Here is a 20725-nt window from a genome sequence, read left to right as displayed (position 1 = left end):
TTTTTAATAATCTTTTAAAGGCGATACTGGAAGAGAGTACAGAGAAAAAACAAAGCCATATTGAAAAACTAGAGACAACAATTAAGTCGCTGTCAGCTGAACTTCTTAAGGTTGGTTTGAACATGCCGTTATCCTTAAGAAATGTGTTCCTTATTTTTAGGTGTTTCTGATATATTGTTTTTTTTAATAGGCTAATGAAATTATCAAGAAGTTACAGGGAGATTTGAAAACTCTAATGAGTAAATTAAAATTGAAAAATACAGTAACAATTCAACAGGAAAAACTATTGGCAGAAAAAGAAGAGAGACTTCAAAAAGAGCAGAGAGAATTGCAGGAGACGGGACAATCTCTTCGAATGAAAGAGCAGGAGGTATTGTGATAGGTTAACCCTCTGTCCTGTAACTGCTATTGTGTGTAGCGTGTTGGGTTCTCTGGTTTGTAACTTACTTACTTTCAGCAACGGGGTCTTAAATCTTTCCGTGGAATAGAATGCACTCTTAGTTAACATGTTTGTTTAAACGTGTAATCAACTTTTTTCATTTTTTTTCATGTTTAACTGATTTGTAAAAGCCATCCATCCATACGGAATAAAACTAAACTTGTGTTAAGAGTACAGAGCAATGTGATGGATGAATCGACATGCTGTGGAGGGCGTGTTCATGTGAAAGCTGGTGAAGGAGGCAAGAACAGGAACAGAGTGAACTTTTTCTTCCATTAAGTATATTTCCCTGCTTAGAGTCCTTGCATTAGTTAATCATAGAAAAATTGAAGTTGGAAAGGTTTCTGGCTGTCATCTTGTCGAAACCTTAGCTAGAAGTAGGGCTTATTTTAAAAGAATTATCATACTGCTTTTGTAAAAAAACTGACTTCAAACTTCTGTAAATATTTTTAGAACAACTTCATAGATCCTTTTTATTTATTTACATTATCTTTTTTCTTCAGTTTGTAAGTAGCGGTAGCTCCTGATGGTGTTATAATTATTATGGGAATATTGCAGGTTTGCAAGCTACAAGAACAGCTAGAAACTACAATACAAAAACTAGAAGAAAGTAAGCAGTTACTGAAAACCAATGAAAACGGTAGGTTTATACGATTTCATTTCTCCGTCTGTCAAAAGGACACGGTGATCTAGCTGCTACTGACAGTTAATGGAAGCAACTATATTGCTTTACCTGTGTTCTTTTTTTGTAAAGAAAAACAAGCTTTTGCCTGTAGTGGGTACGCAACAACCTAGAGCTGCAAGCAGGGGCGGCTTCCTTTGCCGCTGGCGCTCCTGGTGGCTTGGGGTGGTGTGCGTGGGGGGGCGACTCTAGGGGAAGGACCAGGATGGCGCGTAGGGGTGGGGGAAGCTTGGAGAAAAAGGCTTTTCGTGAGCCTGGGACTTCGAGTCACGCTTGAGCTTAAAGAGGAAAAATAGCCCACCAAACTGTCGTGTTTTCTGAGGAAGGGCTACTTGCTGTTTTAAACAGCTTGTAAGAGGTAGGAAGTGAGCCTGACCTTTTTCTTCTCTCTTCAGTAATCAATTGGTTAAACAAACAGCTGAATGAAGTTCAGATGACGAAGAAGCTAGAGACTTCTGCCACTACACACGGTGGCGTTAGGACTGCCGTTTCACCTCATGGCATGGTAAGGTGCAACTGCAAATAACGTGGTTATGACGTAGCCATTGTTTCCTGAAATACATGGCCTTAAAAGGAAAAAAGAAAGTGCTTTCATCTCCTTTGGGCCCTATAGTTTTGGGGGTATGTGGGTTTTTTCTGTTTCGTTTAGTTTTGGGGGTGTTTTTTTTTTTGTTTTTTTGTTTTTTTTAATAACATAATACCCTGTTGGGTGCTACTTGATGCCTTGGCCTTCGAAGTGAGAATTTTCTAAGCTCTCATTTATTAAAATACAGAAAACAAAGCAAAACTAGCTTGGAAAAGATGAAGTGCAGGGTGAAGGGAAAAAAAAAAGGTGGCATTTTTGTGTTGTGAGGTTAACTTACATACTAATTATCTTTGTATAGGTTGAAAGTGTACTATTTGAATACTCTTATTAGTGATATTTAGAAACATGAAAGTAAGGGCTAAGAAACATGACCTACTATCTTTGTTAAATACCATAGCTTATTGGTTCTTAGTCTTTGTTGTCCCCGTGTGTACAGGTGTCTGTTGTCACCTGGCAATGGATGAGCTGCTTATTCAGCAGTGGAAGGGCATATTCATGCAGAGGTCTCTGATTTATAGCGAGATACATTTAATATATTAATCAGTTACAGGGTGTGTAGCTTATTATGAGCTTATAAATACTAGCTAAGAGTGCTCAGCTCCTCTAACTTACAAAAAGTTACGAGTTTTCCTTAAGAATGTGAATCTTGGAAAAGTGGCATTTTGTTCCCATCAGAAGACTCAAATGAGCGTTACCTTTGTAGTTGTGGTTAGTTGTTAACTTTGGAATTTTGAATCTTTACAAACAATTACTTCAAGACTTGTTTTTCTCCTTTCTGGATGTATTCCATTTCTCTTACAGCCTGACCGACCATCCTTTCCCAGCTCAGGCATCAGTCATCCCTTTTCTCCTCTGTATGCCTTCCAGAACTTCCCAGAGCCAGCACACAACAGAAACGTCAATTCACAATGTCCGGTACCAAAGGCAGGCGCTTTGACTTTTCTGTTTGGTGAAGAACGTGATAGCATAAAATATCAAAACATTACGCTTTGATTACTTCTCAAAATGCACGTTTACTGTATATCCTAGTACTCTGAAACGCCCCGCCTTGAACACGATCACTATTAGAAATAGCTACTGCTTGGTTTTAGGTTGCTTGTTCTTGCATGCTTTGCTGCACAGAAGTGCTGTGCACCGTATAGAAGCATTAATCCCTGAAGAGCTCACCCTCCGAACGCACTCGCTGGGGGACCCTCATACCCGGAGTAGCTCTCTTTAACCTGCAACTCTTACGTTTCTGCAGATGCAGTTTAGCACGCAGCTTTCTAAACTGAGTCGATGTTCAGAAGCTCAGGCAGTGCCTGCAACTAGTCAGCCAGCAAACAAGGAGAAGTAAGTGCCATCTGTTGCATTTTTAGTGAGTTTTTTATTATTATTTTTACAGAGCTGTTTGTCTTCTACGTGTGTCTGGAACTGAGCAAAACATTTCCAGTACCGAGCTAGTTCTGTGACCTGCCTTTCTCCATCAACATGTTAATGCATTTTAAGTTGTGGCAGACTTAATTGCTCACTCAGCATGGTTTGTAGATAATAAATGAAGAGCCGTGCCTTCAGGAGCGGCTTCCAAGGAAAAGAAGTTCATCGTCCCTCCTGGGGACAGACCTGAGGCTCTCAGGTGATGGGTCAGTCAAAAAGTTAGTTCTAGGCTGTCCTTAACCTGCTCAGCGATGGTTTACCTTTGAATGACAAAGCTCATAGGCGTGCAGTAGTTCCACTTCAAGATTTTTCTGCATGAGGCTGTATCCAGACCTGTTGTTAATGCACTGCTAACTAACTACAGTTGTTTAAAATTTTAATAATTAGCCTTTTTTATTTCTAGTGGTGATAATTTGGGGCTGGACTCAAAATATTTCAAGAAAAAAGATGACAGCATTCCTTTACGAGGGCTTAGTCAAAATACACTTAACTCAGGTATGTATGGAAACAGGAAAACAAGACCTTATTTGAAATGTACTGGAAGGGTATTGATAGTTACGGTTCTGTCAATGGTATCTTGTTTCTGCTGTTCTACAGAGTACCTGAAACCATACTTGCCACCAAAAGCCCAGCCGTCACCAAAAGCTGCGCTAGCACCAGCCTCAGCCTATTTTCCTGGATAGTAGACAGGGTTCTTAAAGTAAGAGAGAGTCCTCTTTTAACCACCTGGGAGATTTTTGGGTGCCCTGTAACGATGTATTAGTAAAGTATCACTGTGACCGCAAGTTTATCATCAGTGTGAATCTGTTTGCTTTGAGAAAGCTATCTTGACTGACTTTTCAGGATACTTGAGCCTAAAGAAAAGATAAAACTTTAAGCAGCCTCAGGGGGAGCAACGCTGCAGTTAAAAGTGACTAACAGCTGGGCTGTGCAGAATTTTCTCTTGGTAGACTGGAGACCCTGTAGGCTTCTTAAAAACCCACTTAAGTGCACCGATGTTTTTGTTACAGGAATTGACAAGTGTGGCTCTGTAACGGATGAAACGTATGCTCTAGCGTTCCCTGAGAGAGAACACTTCCCTAGGGATAAATACTTTTCTTGACTCCTTTCAGAGAAAGGATGATGCAAGCAGAAAGTGCGGGAGAGCAGGGTGAGGCTGTCCAGTTGAATCACGGCCAAACTCCTAAGTTAGCAGGACTGCCTCGCTAATCCTGCCTTACAGTTTGGATTTTAAAAACTTGCTTAATTTTGGAACCAGCTTATTTGAAGTGCATATAGACCAACAAATATTAATATTTAATGTTAAAGGAAGATGCTAAATTATTTTGCTGAAAGTATATAAAACTATAATTTAAAATTCTCACTCTTGCTTACCCTGACTTTTCTATTCATCTGTCAGTATGACGTTCCACAGGCCACCATGCATAAAACACGGTAAGGATCTGAACAGTTAACTATTGGAAGTATCGCAACATCTAAAAGCCGCTTCACTTTTACTGATCATACTTTACAACTGTACAGAAATTTAAGTTTAGGTAGACTGAGTCTATCCAGCTTGTTTTGCTGCGGGGGGTTCAAACGCTGGAATCGCGTAACAACTTCATTCTGTGCCATCTTTTATTTGGTGGCCCGCTAAAGAACGGGCATGCAAGTATTTGTAATATACAAAACACACTTTTTTTAATGACTACTTACATACTTCTGCTGTTAAAGATATTTTGTACCTTTTGCCTTAGTAATTTTAAGTGCATCCAGAGGATTGTACATTTAAGTGGTTTGTTTTGCAGTGCAAAATGTGTCTATTTGTGTATAAACCAGCACCATGATGATGTATATTCACTTCTTCTGGCGTCTGTAAGTTTCAATGGAAATATTAAATGGTTTTTATCAAAAACTGAGGAGTAATGTTTGAAGAGTACTAACCCAACATCTCCGCTGTACAGAAATGCCAAGCTGAGGTAAGTGCCAGACCAGCACTGCGGTACTCGCCTTACCCTTCTCTGGAGCTTTCTTCCCAGCTTACTCGTTTCCCCACGCGAGGCAGCGCTACCGGCCCAGCGCTGGGATGCACGTGCAAGCCCCAGGTGGCAGCTGCCCCCTTCCAAGGTCTGTGCTTACGCTCCTATTTCTAGTTCTGTCTTAGTAGGTGTAAATTAATGTGAATTGGCCCATTTCTCTTGAAGTACAGATTAAGCTGGGAATTAAAATGTGGTGGCCTTCCAGATCTCCCATTCAAATCTAAGATGGAACAAGACTGTAGTGGGCCTGGGAAGAAAGACCGAGGGCATTGCAGCAACTGCAGTGCGCTAAAGGTCGCCCGTCTTTGTTCCCAGCCCCTTTCTTGCAGCCTGTCTCTGTCGCGATCCTGTGCCGTTCGATCCGCCCAACAAAAGGGAGAGCATCAGCCTGCTCAAGGCAGCCCGAGCTAACGGGTACAAGGCCGGGCTGGACCTGTGCCCCTGACTTTTCCCCCACACCTACACTACAGAACTTCAGTTAAGGTTTTAAGAGACGTTAACAATTATTTAAAAATTCATTAAAATATTTGACTTTATTAACAGTATATTTACATATTTTTTTTTCCTGCTCTTGGTCAACCATGGTGAATGTTCAAAGGTAAAAAAGCATTAAGCAATAACCACAAGATGAAAACATTTTAAACCTATACAATACTTTTTATACACAAATTTATACAAAGGAACACTTAAATAATACAACCGGACACAAAAATATACACTTTTAGAGAAATTCACATCAGTAATTGTATAAAGCTCTCTTCTGTACTAAGGGTCCTGAAAATGTCGGACTAAAACATTAGCTCTGTAATGCAAAAGGGTTATTGTGACAGTCCTCAAAGGCCACGATATAGCACACGGACAGAGGCAAGGCTCTCAGCTTATAGTTCAGTCTCTGTATTCAAGTTTTGAGGTCCTTTATGATTACGCAAACATCAGAAATATAGTGGTATATAATAAACGGTACTTCGGAAAGCAGCGTTTTGGAGCCCCTATTAAAAGTTGTAGGCTCAAAACACCCACTTCATACTTAAACAAGTGTTTGATACTACCGTTTGTTCAAAAATAGAAAGAGTAAATGCACTTACATAAAAATAACTTTTACTGTTCAGCAAGCGTGCTCGTGTGATTTTTCGATTAGTACAAACTTAAAAAAAAAAAAAACCTGCCATGGGACTTTTAAAATAAAGGATACCAATTCACCTTCTCCCTGCTCGAGGACATTTACATTAAGGCTTTGAATCATCTGACCCAAGATTTTACAACATTAAAAGGAATGGGTCCACGCAGATGCTCGTATGTCTCACTGAGACGTAGCATGACTGGAATTAAAGCTCACCACCTTAAGGAAACAGAAGGGGACACGTGCTCATGCCTGGGCTCTACTCTTTTTTTGTCTCTGAACTAGAACGTCAAGTTTAGTAGTAACGGTATTTCATGGCAAGAGACAAGTATGTAACAGGTTGGTTTGAGAAGTAAATTATTCATTCGATGGCAGCGTCTTTGGAGAAACGTCCTTTTTTTTTTAATTCCTACAAACTTCATGCAGAAAGATACTTCTTAAGATTACCTTAAGAAATTACATTTTTGATGGAATTGGAATGTGTATCCCAAACTGCTGATGGAAAAAAAGAAAGTCTAAAAGGTCTTCCTGGATTTTTGTCATACGTTTGTATCTTGCAGCAATGGTTCTTTAGCTTCACCGGGAGCCTGGGGACTGTGGGGGTGGCCGTGGCTGCCGCAGTGCTTCTTCCAGTTGCTGGAGCGTACGTTTAGGTTCGTGTGTTCAGGAATGAACAAGGCAACAAGCAGCGCCAGCAGCACAGAGCACGCTCCGAACAGGAATGGGGGGCCAGGAATGATGGAATTCTGAGAACAACAGCGTAACCCCAGGCAGTATTAGTGAACCTTAGACACGTGTTAACGGACTACAGTTGCTAATTGCACAAATTTCAGGAGGGGGAAGCACTTTTTCTGGCTCCGCTAGCCCGTACGGTGTGTGTCCCCCTGTGGAGTCTTTTAAAAGCAGCATGGAAAGAACATTACATGCTAAGGCTTAAGAGAGGGAGGGAGCGCGTGGTTCTTAGGCTGCCTGCCACCTTCCTTTTCTAGGGCAGGGTCTTGCTGCCGGGTTTCCTCAACAAATTAGGATCTACTAGGAACTAAAAAATTAAGAGAGCTTGGTTGAGAGACTGAAGGACAACACAACCAAACCACAGATGACGTGACAGGTAACTACAATGTCAGGGAGACATGAGAGGAGGGGAGGCTGTGGTTCTCACTCCATCCTTCCCTCAATCTGCTCTCTGTACCAGGCTCATCAGTTGTCTAATTGCTACCAGCTCTGTCGCTTTGGAAGTTAAACTAAACCGTACCGTCTAGTTAAACCCAACCAAACAGATCAACAGCCCTCCCCAAGAGCGACTGCAGAACCTCTCCTGACACGCCTCCTGGACCCTCAGCGTAACTAAGTGCAACGCAGCGGCATCCTCAAGAACTGGCGGGCACGTGGCCCCCTCCCAATTGCTCTTTTTGGAATCGGTAAGTGAAAGAAGAGTACCTGCTGTAAATGGTACTGTGTGACCACGCTGCCTCCCGGCGGCGATTCAGGCATGGGGAGTTCATTCAGTTCAACATGAAATATATAGAATATAAAACCATAAAGTGCTGGTCCCAGTCCATTACACAGGCCTCGAATTCCTGTTATCATCCCTTGAACAACACCTGGGAAAAGGAAAAGACACCGTTCTCCATCTGTATTTATACATCGATGAGTAACCACTTTTAATGGATTATGAACAGCTCGGTAAGGCTTTATTCGCTTCAGACCGACGCAAGGAGGGAAGCTTCTCTGGGTGGTGCTGCACTACGGGTGGCACTAGAGGAGGGGTGCAGCACAACTCGAGGTTTTTCCACCTCCCTACAGGCACGGGGTGGTGCTGCCCACGCTACGCTCTTTCCAAGACCAGGAGGTGTGTATGCAGTGTCCTTGCTAGCGCCGCCACACAGGAGAGAAGGCACTGCACGGACAGCTAACTTTTGTCAAAAGCGAGGAAGACGAACAGCAGATTAAGTTTGCTAAATGTTTTGCTCCCGTTGGGACCCGAGTGTTTTCCCTCTGTGCCAGAAGGAGGCGGTACCCCTGTATGACAACGTCCAGCTAACCTGGATTTTAACAGCTTGTGACCTGTGCGCAGGTGCGGGGGCTGCTCTGCGCCAGGAGGCGGGCGGGCACCTTCAGGACACCCTGCCCCGTCAGTCACGGCACTCTCTGACTGCAATTCCAAGTATTAGGACCAAACCCACCCTGCTGGTCAGCATCAGCAGTTCGTGACACCAGTGCGCTTACAGCTGGGAAAGTAATACTGGACATGGCTGCAACGGCTCCAGCTGCCCACATCATCCTGCAAGGAACACAGACGCAAAGTAACCGCTCTGCACTGGGAGCATACGTATGCGTGTATACGTACATGCACGCACACTTAAGTGCTTGCCTGGGATAAAGGATAAAATCCAGAAAAACACCCTATCCTTCCGATATTGAAATGAAATTTACATACCATGGTTCTGATCCAAAGCCATACCAGGCAAGCTGTAGTATTTGGAATCCTAGGCCCAGCAGGATGGTATTTTTATTTCCAATGGACCGCATAAGTAAACTCAAAACTATTGTCTGACAGAGAGGGGGGGGAAAAGTAAACAAAACAAAACAAAAAAATCAAAGAAAAACAACTTTTTATTCTGAATGTTAAATACCTGCAGGTAAATTGATAAATTTAAAAAGCAACAAAAACCCTCAAAACATTTATTCTATATGTTAAATACCTGCAAATAAACAAATTAATTTTAAAAAGCCAAGTAAAATTCTCCAAAAGCACTACTTGCCAAGTATTCAGGAGCCTCTACCAAGAAAATAGCAATCATTTAGCAAGTAGTATGAGCAAACCGTCACCCCTTCTTGGATGCACAATGGATTTACTGGTCCCAAGCCCATACACTCTGGGTATTGCTGAGCCCCCCCGGCTGGCAAGCTGTTTTTTCATCTAAGTCAAAGGACGAGCGTTAATCAATTGTTAGAGACTTAGACAAACAGCTACAGAAAAGGTGAGTCACATTTCTGGAACCGCAGCGTCGTGGAAGTTCTCCGCAGCGCTTGGCTCTTTCCAAGTTCCCGAATCAAGGAAATTCCCAGCAGTAACTCACCTGTGCAATAATGGAAAGAATCCCAAGGACTGCTATAAAGGCTGCAACGCTTTCAGATGAAAATCCCATTATCTGTATTAAAAAAAGGCAATTTGATTATTAACCGTAAAACGTGTATTACGACGTCACAAACATCAGCGGGGAACACCATGCAGAAGACCGGGATTATTCAACTCCTCCCTAACTTAGGAAAAAAGTTGGGTTTTTTTCATTAGATCAAGCAAGTATACAAAAATAAAGGGGCACAAACAGAAAACAAGTAAATGGTTCCCTCAAAAAAACAACAACAAAACCCAACAAAACCCAAACACCCCCCCCCCCCCCAGTTTAACATAGTGAAACCTCACAGTCCAAGAATAATGAAAAGAAAATTACAAAATATGAGGAATTGTTTTAGAAGTCCTTCATCTCTCTCCTCTCTTTTTGTCTCTCTAAAAAGAGACAAAAACAGAACAGCAAGAGGACTTAAATCAGCTGCTGGAAGCTTTTAAATGCCACCAGTTTTCTATGCTTTCGGGATGAATTCGGCAGTACTGAAAACTTTCCGATAAATTTATTTGTGTTCAAATCCACATCAAGACCTGAAGTTACCTGTCTGAGGTATAGGAAGAAGCTGGAGTATTGACCTGCCTCTGGGAGGTAGGAAAGAAAGACTGTTATGCAGATTAGCAGCACAATGGAGTCTTGGCCGACTTTCTTCAGTGACTACGGCAAGAAAAAAGCGTTACAAACCATTTAATCTTCATATTCAGAAAAGCACCTCAATTAACGAAGCTGTTACGTGGTACCACCAAACCATTCCCTGCACGTTTAGCAAGATCGCTGGCAAAAGTATTAGCAGCGATGCAAGGTTAAACTTGAAAAAATACGGGCTTTGCTTTTCAAGCTTGAGAGGTAGTAAATGCAGTCTCTTCCCCATCTCCAAAGCTCACCATGGACAACTAAAATACTCCACAGTTAAATAGCTTACTGCAAAAGGGTCAGCCTGTTCCCACGAAATGGGTGCTCCCCAGGACGCCGGCCTCATCTTCTCTGGCAGCGATTCTGGTACAGCAACAAGAATAAAACAAATGTCCAACAAGGCTATTGCTGTAGCCAGGACCACGACCAAGCTGTCTCCGTAGACTCGACCAAGGTAGGCACCAATAGCAGGGCTGGTAACTAAACTGGCCGCAAAAGTTGCTGAAACCTAGAGCGAATAACAGCTGGTCAGATTTTCAACGGTATCCGCCAACAGCAGCATTGCCCACTTTTCCTCCCTTTCAGAAGCCTAAGCGTGTTCATCAGGCAGCGATTAAAAGTAACCTTTTCCCTGTGACTGTGTGGTAGCAGCTCTGTATTTCAGACAGCCAAAACGTTTCAAGAAAAACAATTTTTTTTTTGATAACTGGACAGCAACGTGAGGCTCACAGCACTCTTGCATGTACTGACATAATTAGGTTTAATTAACCAGACAGTCTGATATCTCTGGGAAGTGATGAGCTGTATTTCATCTTCGTATTAATGAAATATGCAATGCCTGTTAAGAAAAAAATCACGTGTATCAAGGGCATAATAAATTTAGCATGCTGGTTAATCCAACTCAGCACAATGGATCTTCAGAAAGCAGTTTTCAGTTAACCAGCTGGCCTTGTCCTGAAAGATGGCAACTTCACAACCAAAGGAACGTTCTCAACATGTCTCAATCCCTGATGCGTGCAGGCAGAAAGAAACTATTGTGTTCTATATCCACTGCTTTCGGCTCTTCCTGCTGAATAGGATAACGGATTCTGTAACTTGAACGCACCAAATAATTCTGCTAATCTGTAATACGTGGGGCTGTGAAGGCTGCTGAGATCTGGCGCGTTATCGGGAGACAACGGAGAAACGGAGGCGAGTTGTAAGAACTCAAGACAGACAAGTTACCCGGCTACGCTCGTTCTGAACGGAAGCGCAGCAGTGTGACTGGAGACGCGAGCAGCAGCGGTCAAGGTATCATACAGCGGCAGTTCCAAAACTATCCAGGAACAAAAGGTTAGATTTTTGAGAAGACGACAGAGTAGAGCTAGTGTGAGAAACAACGGAGGAGAACTAAAGCCCCTCATGGCATCACTGACACCGATAATAACCGTTAAGACAGACATCTGAAAGACAGCTTTTAAGACGGTCATATTTTAAGTTAGAAGCAGAATAGTCAAGAGATACAGGACTGGATGACAAGAACAATTAAACAGAAAAACCTTACTCCAAACTAAAATCAACTTGCCAGAGAAGAAACATAAATACAATTTTGAAAAGCTTTACTTATTGGAGTGTTTAGCACTGAATACCACAGGAACAGAGCCAAAAAAATACATACCAAACCATAGGCCATGCTTCTTTCATGTTCTTGGGTTATGTCTGCTACATATGCAAAAACCACAGAAAAGGTCACTGCAAAAACTCCAGAGACAGAGATAACAGCGAAGTACCACCTAAGAAGGGGATAAAAAACATTAGAACAGCTACATAGAAACAAAAAGTCTCCATTTACAATCCAAGCACCGTTCAACAGCAAATCATCCCGTCCAACTTTTCCTGACAAATATGAAGATAAACTTGGGTAAAGCCAATGCGAATGTGCCTTGATACCCTTGCGTAACTCCTCCGTAGCGCACCGAGCACAAAGATAAACAGCATAATTTTATAACATCTACAAAAAGCTGCTGCGATTAAGTGCTTCTAGGAAGCAAGATGTGGGACCAACTCCAGTGGGATGCCTGTGGCCCAAAGGGAATTAGGAACTTCAGTATTTTGAGAATCTGGTCATTGAGAGGTCTCAACATTAGCCTTACCTTTATGCTACAGACACTGGCACTCATCGTTGGAAACATTAGTCCACGCTTGGGAACAAGCTACTTCCCAGAGACGGGATGAAGAATCCATGAACCAGAGAGAAAACTGAGAAGGCTCACGGAGCTACGTGGACAGCTGGCTCTGCCCCGCCTCAGGGCGGCCGTGCTATTTCAGCTGCGCCACGCGGGCAGCCCAACGCCACCGAGCGCTCTGACGCACGCGCTGCCTGGGAAGGTGCGTGCCAGTTAAGAGCTTGCTAACTTGCACACGGCGTGAAAGCCACTGGATTTTAAAATTTGGGAAAACAAAAGTATAGAACTGCAGCAACACTTTAGGTTACAAACGGTTACTTCATGCACTAGCTAGCACTAGGTAAGGTTTTCACTTCTGCATAGGTCGTTAGCATTCAAGTAACATGGCCACAACCGGCACGGTTCACTGGAGAGCACTCTAACCTCTGTTGCCAATGTCCTGAAGCAGGAAGCGAGGCCTACGAGACCGAGCTCAAAACCAGCAGCTCTTAAAATTCTGACCAAGGCGTTTGGCCTCATGGCAGCTACTTCAGCTTGACTCCGTTCTCCCAACTTTGCACCGAAGTACTACAAAAGCCTCAACCTTCCGCGGAGCACAAACAATATTTTATCAACACCGCCAGAAACATAAGCGCTAGAGCAACCTTGACGAGAAACGGCAAATCTAGCGTGAAAGAATTTACTGACCATGGGCTGATCTTCATTAGTGGTATTGGCGCACAGGTGAAAAACACGGTTAGCAGCAAGAAGGACTTTCGTCCCCACACGTCAGAGAGGGCACCTATGAGCGGGGCACTGAGGAACGATAACAAGCCCTAAACGAAATAAAACATTTTAAAAGTTAGAACCATGTGGTTCGAATCGTGATAGCCGACCACGCCTCAATCTGATAGCAGGCTGGGCTCTGTTTTTATTAAAGTTGATGACGACAGCGCAATGCATCAAAGGCAATATGGTCAAGCATTACTCATCTTCTATCCCATGTCTGGTTACATAAAGTTTGAGATTTGTTACCTCAGAGCTACACAAAATTCAAAACGCAGATGATCCAGTCATAGTAGCAGTTTTATCAACTGTGTTTTATAGTTTTATATATTTCAAATTCACATAAACCTAAGTGACTCAAGATACGCTACTGGAGCAACAAGCTCCGAGTAAAAAATTCTCAAATTTTAACACCATGTGTGTCATTTAGGATTAGTCAACTACCTTTCTATTTGCTGAACCCCAACCAGCAGGTACAGACCAAGCAATATCTTACTAAAAGTAAAATGATGCATATTTGCCTTTTAAGCAATAATTTATTCCCCTCTTTTATTTATACTGTGAAAGCTATGTTGAAAAACCTCCCGAATGTCTCTCTCAATTGGCAGTCATTTCTAGACTCCTCCCACCATTCACTTTAAATTGTACTTGTGATTAACTTTTGTCACCTTACCTTTACCCCTTGAATTAGGCCATTCATGAGAAATGTATGTTTTGGGAAGGTTTCATGCAAAACCTGGAGAAGAAATACAAACACGGTCATTTACACAATATTAACTATAAATATTGCTCCTGACGCATCCAGCTTCTACAGCGGCACACCCACAGTAGTTTTATATTTTCATAGAATACAGGGAAAGGAAAAAAGGCACACCACAAATCGTCTATTTAATCTTTAGTTCACATGGAAGGTACTTTGAGATTTTAGCTCAGATTCATGTCATCCAACTTCAGCATCTGAAATCTAAACAGACCACAGAGAACCTAGAAAATGATTTCAGACCGGACCCTGCACGCGTTACTGTGTCGCTTGTAGGGGGCTGGGGAGAGAGAGGAGAGCCATCACCGTTCTGAAGCGCCTCTCAATTTGCTGACCAGAGCCCAGATACGCAGGTTAAAATAAGCACCGCTCTCGGTCTGGCTCGCATTCTGCGAGATGGATTCCATTCAGTGACCGACGCGGGGTTTATAGCCAAGAGACTGCTCGTGGTTAACATCAGCCCACAGAGCCGCGCCAAGACTGTGTTTTGGGTGGAGTTTGCTTGCAGATCTTTAAGCCTTTGCTCCTTTTAATTTGTAAGCGTGTGTCACTCTCAAAGATCAAATCCAAATGGAAAGCAACCAACTACATTAGAAAATAATTTGGTACAAACACGCTGGTATGACTCTCGCTAATCACAGGGAAGCTTTGACTGGTGCAACAGGGTCTGTGCTCTGAAGCTTCCCTTTAAAGCACAGCCAGGTCAGCAAAGATGTCCCTACCTACACACACATGCTTGCATCATTTTACCAAATTTCAAGTGTATTTTTGTCCTTACATTTGCAATGTGCCAACTTTTTGTAGCATCTTGAAAGGAAAGATAATTTCATTACTGTCTTACTGGTTTCAAGTCAGAAAATATTTACATGTAAGCTTGAGCGTTAGCAGACTTGCACATAAACAGCTATGCTGCATCATTACACTGCTTTAATGAAATAATTTTAAATTCCTGATTCCAGATAAAAATACGAAACTTTTCACTTGCACAACAGAGCAGCTCAATGACACATAATTTTCGTTTAATTCAGAAGGTGTTCAGTGCCTTTGCAGTAATTGCCCCATCTCCCATACAGCGAGAAAAAGCTTAAGCGTCGCACTTACCACCAGAGTGGGCGCTGTCAGAAGTCCCCAAGCAAAAAACTCCAAGAAGATGACTATAACAGCATGGTAGACACTCGGTGAACCTATTCCTTGAGGCTAAAACAAGAGAAAAAAAAAGGTGATTAAAACATCTATCAATCTATCACAGTCAAGAGAAATGCATCTGAACACTAGAAACAGAAGGATTCAGAAGCGAAACAGGACTCAAAACATCGGAATACAGTTACTCAAGCTAACTGGTGCTAAGTGAAATTCCTTTTTTAACCCTTTGCTGCTAAGGTCCTGAAGTGTCTTAATCTTCCGCAGAATACAAAGTGTGCTCCCATCTCAAATTAAAAAATAAACCACTTATACTGCCAGTCTGGGAAACAAGGATGCTACTGAAAGCAGAAACAGACTCTTCTTTGGAGAATTAGTTCCTTTTCCTTGAGAAAAATGCTTAAGCCCACAATAATGCTGCATGGAAATCAAGTTTTCATTATTTCAAAACATGGTAGTGTTCACCGTCGGCTATTCCAAAATGTAATTATCTGGTGTGTCAAACAACGTTATAGTACTTCTGTTACTAAAAGGCACCATGGCTACGTACCAAACTTTGATAGCTCTAAATCAGGAAAGAAAAACTGAAACAATGAGAAGTGAATCTCACGAACAGCACTGATCGCTTCCCAAATACTGAGAGCAGGCTCGTTAGCTACAATGTGCTTCAAATGTAGGAAGAGATCAGGATAAAAGATTTGAAATAAGGAACTTAAAATTCTTTGGTGATTTAGTATAATCAGAAGTAGCTTTTGAGGAGAACAAAAAGAGCACGGGTGGGACAACCTGCTCATCTCATATACTCTGTAAATGCTACCCTGTCAAACAACATGCCACAGTTCATCATCTGCAAATTGAGGAAACGGTGCACTAATTATTTTCCTATGAAGGTAGTATGAATAACTCATCAGAAATCTCATATGCATTCTTTAAGCTCAGAAGTGCTGCCTCAACATCTGCTTTCCCGGCTTTGCATGAAGGTGAGTTACCAACAGAGTGGCACCGATTTGATTAGACCTAGCGTTTATACTGAGCAAACACACGCAGGCTAAGGTCCTCAGCTGCTTCTCGGGAAGGCTCAGGGGGATCCTATCAACGTGTACAAATATCTGATGGGAGGGAGTACAGACGACACAGCCAGACTCTTCTCAGAGGCGTCAGTGACAGGACTGGAGGCGCACGCTGAAATACAGGAAATTCTACTTAAACCTTGAACAAAACAAACCCCTGGAAACAGGCCGCCCAGTGAGGCGGTGGAATCTCCATCCCCCAAGCCCAACTGGACACAGCCCTGAGGAGCAAACTGCTCCAGCTGACCCTGCCTGGGGGAAGAGAGTGGGTAGTTACAGAATGGTTGGGGTTGGAAGGGACTTCTGGAGACCACCTAGTTGGCTTACAGATGTTCGGAGGTGCCTTCCAACCTCAAATACTACACAATTTTATGTTTCCGTTAGGTAATACTAGAGTCTTTTATTACAAGATTTATGCAATTCATACCTAGCTTTTCTTTCCAGATTCTAATATTTCCAACACGAGGGGGAAAAAAAAAAAAGCGCCTTTTGAACAACTGTAGGAAATAAATACAGAAAACCACACTGGCCATTCACCCCTATTGCTAGAAAAGATCATAATCTTCAAAAGTAACCATATCAAGACGTAAAAGGTGAGCTACAGAAGTACCTTAGCACTCTGCTATTTTTCTTTCCCAAGCCCCCTTCAGTAAATGCAGACATACTATACAGATACTTGCTACTTTTTCATCCTGTTCTCTTAAGGAGGTAAATTAACAGTCTTTATGGGTACAGAAAGTGGCTATAATTAGCTTCACTTCCCACAATTCCTCTCCCTTTCCACCCACAACCCTTATTTTAGTTTTAAGTTAAAAATTTATCCAGCTCTGCACAAACCGCAAGTAACAATCTTAGCTGTTTAGCTAAGTCTGATACAGAAAATCAGGTTCATTCTCACAGTCCCCGGATTCCTGTCACGTTACTGGCTCGTGACCCCCAAGGTATTACAGACGGTGAGGCGGGAGTCATGAACCACCCCTGTCCCTCCAAGCACCCGGGGTCGAAAGCGCCCCTGTTCCGTTCCCACGCAGCAGACACCAGCGCAGCAGCCATCTGTCTGTCTCTGTGCTGCCCTCGTCCAGTTCTGGGCAGCTCCTCGGAGACCACACGCACAAACCGAAACAGCAGAATGGTACTAGTGGCTCTTCTGCACAGCTCAACGTTGGCCATTTTAGAGGCACACAAGCGGGTGGCTGCTGCCCGCTGCCATGTCATCCAGCTGTAAGCAACCTGATCAGATCTTTCCATTACATTGGCAGGAACAAACAGAAGTGACATTTAGATCACTAGGGTTAAACTTCCTCGCTTTCTTGTTGCTAATGCTCACTGATCACAGGTACTGTTATTTGTTCTTATGTATAAAAAAGGAAGTAATTCAGTCACATTTAGACCATCACCTCTACAGCTACTTTTAAAAATGGTTGCAACTATAAAGTAGCAAAAATACTCCTGAGGTGGAAGAAAGAGGGAAGGAGATTAATAAGCGGTTACATTACAGTGCATTAAGATATATTATGTGCATTCAGTCTGCAAGACTTAAGTACTAGTCTGATGGATCCTCCTACCCCAACACGTACAGTGCAGGTGTTGGGTATTCAGCCCTGTCTTACTCTACAAACCTGCCCTGCTGTGCTTTACAAACTGGCTAACGTAGTGCCATGTAATAACCTAAGTGCACCCAAATCAGAAGGCCTTGCACCTGGAGATAAAAGATACGGAGCCTTTGTGTGAACAGCCTGGAACTGAGATGTTCCAACCAGAGCACCAGCAGCCCTTCTCTGCCACCACGTAGCCAGAGCAGAGAGTACTTATGTTTGGCAAAATCTGGGGCACTAAACAGTGCTCTAAGAATGCCCCTTTCTCTAGCTAGAGAGAAAATGTCTTTAACCAAAAACTCTGCACAGTCAGTCGTGCCAGTGACAAGAAGTGTATATGCCAGGCAACCCTAAGAACACACACCTGACAGCAACAGAATAACCATCCAAGCAACAAGCGCATCAGATAGAAGACCACAGCTGCTGCTCCTCTGCTGGAAAGGAAAAGGCACCAAATAAAGCATTAAGGTCTAATTCTCTCCAGCACTGCCCAGGCATATACCTCCTAATTCATTTCATGCGTGCTTGAAAAATACGTAACCTTACATAAGGTGAATTCCAACTGGTCATAAAGGAAGGCAAAATTAAAGACAGCGTTGAAACCACTTCACTGGTGTTACTGCCTCTCCTTTGGTGAATCTGACAACACACACTTGAGTACGCACACCATGACACACTGTTTTCTGCGATACAGCTACTAAGCTGCAAAGAGAACAACACAAAAATACCACCATGCACCACCCCAGCCTCCCGCACCACCCACCGCCTCGCCAAGGGGACCCAGCGCAACCTGCGGCAGGAGGGGAGCCTTTGCAGGGGCAAGGGGTGGTTTTCCCCTTTTGCTTATTTTTTTTCCTTCCACATCAGAATCAGTGATTAGAAGTGACAATAAATTAAACTGACTGAAGTTCCCCACCAGTAAACTCTTTTTGCCTGTGACGCTGCCTCGTTAAACAGTTGTATATTCTTGCCGGCAAAAGAGTCACACAGTTTTCTTTGATGTCAAATAGTTTCAAAATAAACCGATCAGGCTGGAAACTGTACACTTAGATGCCTGATTACTGGTTTGCCAGTAGGAGACATTCAAGACATGGGCCATTTTCATTTACCTGCTTCCTATAATGTCACATAGCATGTTGGGTAAGCAAAGAAACTAAGGAGACTGAGCATTAAATTAAATAATTAAATAATTAACTAAATTAAATATTTCAGCAAACATTTAAAAAAAACCCAACAAAACCAAGCATAAAGTTTTTGCTGTCATTATAAAGACTACTCTGCTATACCAGACTTCGTAATGTATTTGAAACAAATAAATTCTCAAAACATTTGTTTGAAGGCAAAAAATACCACAAGCTGGTATTTTTGTTCTCTAACAACAATCTACATACCTTCATCTAATGTTTATGGCCCACCTTCCCACTGTTCTAAAAACAACTGAAAATTGTACAGAACTCATGCAAGTTTGCACTCTGCTTTTGAAACTGGTGGGAGAGACTGAATGCAGCACCCTAAGTATCACTGAATGCAGTTGTTATAATATCCTTTCTCCTCTCTTGGCAAAAGAAAGTTAAAACTTGAGAGATAAAGGACACTTGGAAGTATACGGTATCTCAATCAATGACTACTCCAAAGAGAAATTCTGAAGCACCATGTCCTGTGATTAACATTTACCCTGCTTCCCATTCTAAAATACTTGCATTTAACATTTGCACAAGGTAATCTCCACACTTCTATCTTTACAAAGAGCAGGAAAACATCAACATCCGTCACTGAAATTAGTTTTGTTTCTTACCACTAAGTAACCCAGACAGTTGGTCACCACCTCCATGAACAACTGTAGCGACCCTGACACCTCCCTCTTTGCCGTTATTGCTCCAAAAAGACAAACTGAAAGGTCACCAGCGACTTTGTCTGTCAAGATGTCTCTTTATTTGAAATAACAACGCTGTATTTAGAAGAGTGCACATCAAAGCTACACAATGTTACACAGTGGAAAAAATCCAAGGGCAATGATACATTGGAAGTGATGCTACTCATCAATGAAAAAACCCAAGCTCCAACAGCCAAAACACTTAACAGCTTCCTTTCTTTTCAAAATGTGTGTATTTAAGAGGAAGCAAGATAGTGGGAGGGAACTGCAAAACACTTCTTCCAGGCAACCTTTACGGGATCTCTCTGATGCGAGCAAGAGTCTGTCCCAGACAGACTGTCGCTGGCCTCCTCCTTCTCAGACTGTGGAAAGGGAGAGGACAGAGGACTGCAGTGACGGCGGCCCGCTCGCCCTGCGGGCTCAGCCCACCCCAGAGGGGCTCAGCCCCCCAGCAGAACCGCATCCCCACCGCTGCCCCCTGCCCCTCACCACGGCCAGCCGCCCGGTGATGGTGCCGCCAGCACAGCCGGCTTCCCAGCAGCGATTCCTTCCGCAAAGATTCATTTGAATAGTTTTCAACGTCAGGTTAGGTTTAGACACGTACCGCACGATCTGGGAGCAACGCGAGCGATCTGCAGTTACCTATGCCTAACTCCGGAGCCGCCGCCGTTGTGCACCCTTGCTCCTGAGGGCTAACGATCGGCCGCCGCTGAGGAAGCGCACTTCGGAGGTCGGCCCCAAGCACCCTGCCGCCCTTACAGGTGGTTCTCGGGCAACTGCCTCAGGGAAACCGGCCCGGGACGCCGGAACGAAGCTGTCGGGGCTGCAGCAGCCCGCACCATAAAAGAAACCGAAACCTCGCCGCCGAGCTCAGCCCGTCGCCGCCGGAGCCCGGCCCGCTCGCAGGCCGCCAGCCGCGGCTGCCCGAGGCCCGCCAGCCCCGCCGCGCCGGGCCCGGCCCGGCCGCACCTGCCTCGGCCCCCCGCCCGCCCGCTGCCAGCCCTCCGCATCGCGGCGGGACGCCCCGGGGCTCCGCCGCCGCCATCCCGCCCCACAGCCGCCCCCCCGGAGCGGCCCCGCCCGGCCTCACCGTCCCGCCGTCCTTAATGATGATCTTCTTGGCCAGCATGATACTGCGGTTCACGGCGCGTTTCTTCTTCTTCCCCCCCTGGGTCATTTTACCATCCTACGGCCCCGGGGGGGAGCGGGGCAGCAGCGGACCCTCCCCAGCAGCCGGGCCTGGGCCTTCCCTTCCCTTCGCCTCCCCTCCCCGCGCGGCCGCCGCCACCGCTCACGCACCCGGCGCCATCTTGGCCAGCCGCCCCCGGGCCCCGC

At 43.9% G+C, this 20725-nt stretch overlaps 2 protein-coding genes across 7 annotated transcripts in view; one reads left to right on the top strand and one right to left on the bottom strand.

The window, feature by feature from the left end:
- The window catches only part of SASS6 (SAS-6 centriolar assembly protein), a 14122-nt gene extending 8623 nt beyond the window's left edge, over positions 1-5499 (top strand). The window contains exons 10-18 of one of the 3 annotated variants that reach the window (XM_087733343.1): positions 21-110; positions 191-370; positions 998-1079; positions 1517-1626; positions 2509-2631; positions 2951-3039; positions 3527-3618; positions 3721-3823; positions 4134-4233. In XM_087733343.1, coding sequence (XP_087589469.1) covers positions 21-110; positions 191-370; positions 998-1079; positions 1517-1626; positions 2509-2631; positions 2951-3039; positions 3527-3618; positions 3721-3806 — 852 coding nt within the window. In that variant the 3' untranslated portion in view covers positions 3807-3823; positions 4134-4233. Of the gene's footprint in view, positions 1-20; positions 111-190; positions 371-997; positions 1080-1516; positions 1627-2508; positions 2632-2950; positions 3040-3526; positions 3619-3720 lie in introns of all 3 variants that reach the window. The other 2 variants (XM_087733342.1, XM_009468284.2) reach the window with 2 other exon arrangements.
- On the bottom strand, positions 2520-20725 carry SLC71A1 (solute carrier family 71 member 1). 4 transcript variants are annotated; one of them, XM_087733346.1, is made up of 12 exons: positions 20481-20725; positions 14814-14909; positions 13626-13688; positions 12875-13002; positions 11680-11794; positions 10312-10530; positions 9933-10046; positions 9342-9413; positions 8699-8811; positions 8445-8542; positions 7699-7862; positions 2520-2649 (listed from the first exon to the last, which is right to left on the bottom strand). In XM_087733346.1, the coding sequence occupies exons 1-12, from the start codon at positions 20565-20567 to the stop codon at positions 2611-2613; spliced, it is 1308 nt and encodes a 435-aa protein (XP_087589472.1). In that variant the 5' UTR covers positions 20568-20725; the 3' UTR covers positions 2520-2610. The 4 variants fall into 4 exon arrangements, with proteins under 4 accessions (XP_087589472.1, XP_087589471.1, XP_087589473.1 ...); XM_087733345.1 differs by lacking the exon at positions 2520-2649 and adding an exon at positions 5645-7007; XM_087733347.1 differs by lacking the exons at positions 2520-2649; positions 10312-10530 and adding an exon at positions 5645-7007.

This window comes from Nipponia nippon, unplaced genomic scaffold (assembly GCF_047370975.1).
Source record: "Nipponia nippon isolate SJK-2023a ecotype South Korea unplaced genomic scaffold, ASM4737097v1 scaffold_5, whole genome shotgun sequence".
In the NCBI taxonomy this organism is placed as follows: Eukaryota; Metazoa; Chordata; class Aves; order Pelecaniformes; family Threskiornithidae; genus Nipponia; species Nipponia nippon.
This window is presented reverse-complemented; position numbering and strand designations above follow the sequence as displayed.